Here is a 4,726-nt window from a genome sequence, read left to right as displayed (position 1 = left end):
ACTAGGAGCCAGAGCGTTCAGCTATCAAGCTCCTCTCCTGTGGAACCAGGTTCCAGTTTGTGTTCAGGAGGCAGACACCATCTCCACATTTAAGAGTAGGCTTAAGACTTTCCTCTTTGATAAAGCTTATAGTTAGGGCTGGCTCAGGTGAGTCCTGAACCATCCCTTAGTTATGCTGCTATAGGCCTAGACTGCCGGGGGATTTCCCATGATGCACTGAGCTCCTCTCTCCTCTACTTTCTCTCCCTCTGTATGCAACCTCATCCCATTATTGCATGTTACTAACACAACTTCTCCCCTTTCTGGTAGTCTTGTGCTTTCTCGTCCCTCTCCTCTCTCCTCCTATCACTTCCTGCAGGTGTTTCTGGCTCTGGAGCTGTGGAGTCTGGATCTGTGGTTGCAGGTCACCTGCTGCCCCCGTGTTCCTGCTCGACATCCTCCCCTGCAACGACTATTGCTACTAGTCCTATTATTATTAGTCCTATTATTATTATTGTTATTATAATCATTAACATTACGATTGTTATCATTAACACTACTATAAATATCTGTACCATTTTTCATTTAGTCTGTAGCAACATCACCTTTACTGTCTGTACACTGTGCAGGCTGCCTTCCATCCCTCTTTCCCTCTCTCCTTCACCCCAACTGGTCGAGGCAGATGGCCGCCCACCCTGAGTCATGGTTCTGCTCGAGGTTTCTGCCTCTTAAAGGAAGTTTTTCCTTGCCTCTGTCTCCTAGTGCTGCTCTTGGTGGGAATTGTTGGGCTTCTGTAAATAACATCATAGAGTACGGTCTAGACCTGCTCTTTATGAGGCGCTGTGAGATAACTGTTGTTGTGATTTGGTGCTATATAAATAAAATTGAATTGAATTGAAATACTAATAATAAATAATATCTAACCGTCTCATCTCTGACTCTCTGCAGTCTGAGATGTTTGTCAGATGTTTTAACACGTGTCTTAGTTAGTAAAATAAGGAAATAAAGATTCCCTAAAATCCTCCATCTATGAAAAATAAATGAACAGGCAGGACTTGAATATTAAATGCTTCATTAAAAGGCATTGATCTCGGCTACAATATGCTCAGTAAAAATAACACTAACACAGATTTATCTCTAACACACTCAAAAAAATTCATTCAAGTCCTCTGGTGGAGTTTATAACAAACTGCAGCCTGACACATGCACTTAATAAATAACTGTATCACCAGCCTGATACTGAAACTAATTATATGGATACAGGAGTTAAATAAACTCTTAATTTCTTAGACTTTCACTACGACTATGTAACTGATGAGCTTTTTCTAAATTATGCTATTTTAATTTCCCTTAAAGTCACTAAAAGAAATATTTTAAAATGTACTTTTCTACTTTAAAACTTCAACATTACAGAGAAGCCTACTTGTGGCCCAGTGACAGTTTTCCATGTCACACAAACAAAATATGGTTTGGAAAGCAGCAAAAACTCATCTTGTTCCAAAGCTGTGTCAAGGTTTTTCCCACAGAGGCAATAAAACCTCACTTCAGAGCCGCACTGAGAGGAGGAGCAAGAGTATACGAGGAGAGCTGCAACGTCACATTTCCTCTTATGAAAGTGAAAGTTAGTCTGAGTGTCAGCAGAGCTGCAGTCGAGACAAGTCTCTCTGTTCCTCTCGAAAGAAACATTCAACTGAATCCATCAGGTTTTTCTCAACAAAACAGCAGAATCTCTGCCAAACCCTGGTGAGTACACGGCCCTACAAAGCCAAAATGCACTGACTCAGTATTTGGTTAAAGTTCAGTTCAAACCAGAATCTGACTGTTTTGTTTTACCAGATAAAAGATATGATATCATAGAAATGTGTCATTTTTGATATGAATAGCATGTACAAAACTACAAAAGAGAGGTAAAAACCAAATCACAGTGACTGCACTCTGACTGCATCTTGTTACAAAAGTAATTACAAACCTGAACTCTACTCGGACAGGAAGTACCTCTCGGGGCGGTTGGCAGTTTTTTACTGAGCTCCATCTTTTCTTCTGCACATTTAATGTGTCTGATTCTCTACATCATCATCCTCTCTCTCTGTGCCTCTTCTTTGTGTCCAAGATGACTCTCTCCCTCCCCACCTGTTGCAGTATCTTCTGTATATTTTGTGGGTATATGGTTTGTCTTATTAAATCTCCTTTTTGTTTCCTATAAACATGTACAGTTTAATGCTTGCTAATGTATTAATAATCAGATTTAGGCTCGAAAATAATATTTATTATATTATATATTTTTTGTAATAATGAGAGAAACTAAATTTTTCCAGAGGCAACCAAAGTGTATGTTTTGGAATAAAAGTGTCATGGTTTGGGGTTTTAGTTGAGTTATTTCCTGTTTTATTTTGAAAATATCCTTTCTTATGTGTCCTGTGTTAATTCACTTCCTGCCTCTGTATTTTTCCCACCTGCTTGATTGTCTGCCTTGCTGTAATAATTTTCAACTGTGTCTGGATATTCTCCCCTCACTTGAGCATTTAAGTCAGTGAGTTCCACTTGTTTGTTGTCATTTTGTCTTTGTCTACTGGTCAATCATCCCGGCCCTTTTCTCAGTGTGTTGGATTTCTGCCTGTAATTTGTTGGACTTCTTTTGAATTCTTATGACTGCCCAGCGCTCCAGAGATTCAGCTGAGACTTTGCTGGCCACGCCCCTAAGACTCCGTTGCCCTGTTTCACTAAATGACCACTATTTTTGTCTGGTTGTGTTAAGTCGCGGTCCTGCTGACTAAAGTTGCCTGCTCACATTGTGGATTTATTACTTCATTTTCTTAGTAAATGTGTCCCTTAGTTGGCTGCAATATACAGTGAACAAAATTATAAATGCAACACTTTTGGTTTTGCCCCATTGATCATGAGCTGAACTCAAAGATCTAAGACTTACACAAAAGGCCTACTTCTCTCAAATATTGTTGACAAATCTGTGAGCACATCTCCTTTGCCGAGATAATCCATCCACCTCACTGATCAGACAGCATGGGTATTGCACAGGTGTGCCTTAGGCTGGACACAATAAAAGGCCACTCCAAAATGTGCAGTTCCATCACACGGCGCAATGCCACAGATGTCGCAAGTTTTGAGGGAGTGTGCAATTGTCCACCAGAGCTGTTGCCCGTGAATTGTATGTTAATTTCTCTACCATAAGCCGTCTCCAAAGGTGTTTCAGAGAATTTGGCAGTACATCCAACCAGCCTCACAACCGCAGACCACGTGTAACCACACCAGCCCAGGACCTCAACATCCAGCATCTTCACCTCCAAGATCGTCTTGAGACCAGCCACCCAGACAGCTGCTGCAACAATTGGTTTGCATAACCAAAGAATTTCTGCAAAAGTGTCTGTCAGGAACCGTCTCAGGGAAGCTCATCTGCATGCTTGTCGTCCTCATCGGGGTCTCGACCTGACTGCAGTTTGTCGTCGTAACTGACTTGAGTGGGCAAATGCTCACATCCGATAGCGTCTGGCACTTTGGAGAGGTGTTCTCTTCACGGTGAATCCCTCTTTTCACTGCACAGGGCAGATGGTAGACAGCAACACCAGATACTGACTGCCCCCCCAAGACAGTGAAACTGCACATTTTGGAGTGGCCTTTTATTGTGGCCAGCCTAAGGCCTTTTATTGTGGCCAGCCTAAGGCACACCTGTGCAATGCCCATGCTGTCTGATCAGCATCTTGATATGCCACACCTGTGAGGTGGATGGATTATCTTGGCAAAGGAGAAGTGCTCACTAACAGATTTTGACAGTTAGTGAAAAATATTTAAGATAAATAGGCTTTTTGTGTACATAAAGAAAGTCTTAGATCTTTGAGTTCAGCTCATGATGAATGGGGCAAAAACAATTGGTGTTGCTTTTTTAATTTTGTTCAGTGTAATAAAATAATTTAGGACGACTCCTTATATTCCACTAATCATTGATAGATTTTTTTAAAAACAAATTATTTGTAATAACAGTTTTGTTTTTTACAACATTTTGTCCTCAGAGTGTGGATATGTCTGCTGCCAGCTGTCTACTGACTGAAGATCAGTTTCTGTGCTCCATCTGTCTGGATGTGTTCACTGATCCAGTCAGCACACCATGTGGACACAACTTCTGTAAAACCTGCATCACTGAAAACTGGAATATTAATGTCCTGTGTCAATGTCCCAACTGTAAAAAGCTTTTCTACACAAAACCTGAGCTGCAGGTCAACACTTTCATCTCTGAGATGGCTGCTCAGTTCAGACAGTCAGCTCAACAGAAAGCCAGCAGCAGCAGCTCAGAGCAACAAGCTGCCAAACCAGGAGAAGTTCCCTGTGATGTCTGCACTGGAACCAAACTGAAGGCCCTGAAGTCCTGTCTGGTTTGTCTGGGTTCCTACTGTGAGACTCACCTGAAGCCTCATCTGACAATGGCAGGCCTGAAAAGACATCAGCTGATCGACCCTGTGGAGAACCTGGAAGGCAGGATGTGTACGAAGCACGATAAACTGCTGGAGCTGTTCTGTAAGACCGACCAGATGTGTGTCTGCATGCTCTGCTCTGTTTCAGACCACAAGACACATGATGTTGTTCCTCTGAAAGAAGAATATGAAGGAAAGAAGGCCGAGCTGGGGAAGACAGAGGCTGAAACTCAGCAGATGATCCAGAAGAGACGACTGAAGATTGAGGAGATCAAACGCTCAGTGGAGCTCAGTAAGGAAGATGCAGACAGAGAGATAGCAGGTGG

The 4,726-nt window shown here is 42.1% G+C and overlaps 1 protein-coding gene across 2 annotated transcripts in view; it reads left to right on the top strand.

The window, feature by feature from the left end:
- Positions 1-4,726, top strand: part of LOC123961653 (E3 ubiquitin-protein ligase TRIM21-like) — a 24,325-nt gene that overhangs the window by 10,641 nt on the left and 8,958 nt on the right. Inside the window, exons 1-2 of one of the 2 annotated variants that reach the window (XM_046037188.1) lie at positions 1,629-1,722; positions 4,002-4,670. In XM_046037188.1, coding sequence (XP_045893144.1) covers positions 4,011-4,670 — 660 coding nt within the window. In that variant the 5' untranslated portion in view covers positions 1,629-1,722; positions 4,002-4,010. Of the gene's footprint in view, positions 1-1,628; positions 1,723-4,001; positions 4,671-4,726 lie in introns of those variants that run through there. The other variant, XM_046037186.1, reaches the window with a different exon arrangement.

Source organism: Micropterus dolomieu, linkage group LG22, assembly GCF_021292245.1.
Source record: "Micropterus dolomieu isolate WLL.071019.BEF.003 ecotype Adirondacks linkage group LG22, ASM2129224v1, whole genome shotgun sequence".
NCBI classification, from domain to species: Eukaryota; Metazoa; Chordata; class Actinopteri; order Centrarchiformes; family Centrarchidae; genus Micropterus; species Micropterus dolomieu.
Note: the sequence above shows the minus strand (reverse complement) of the source record. Positions and strands in the feature narration are given on the sequence as shown.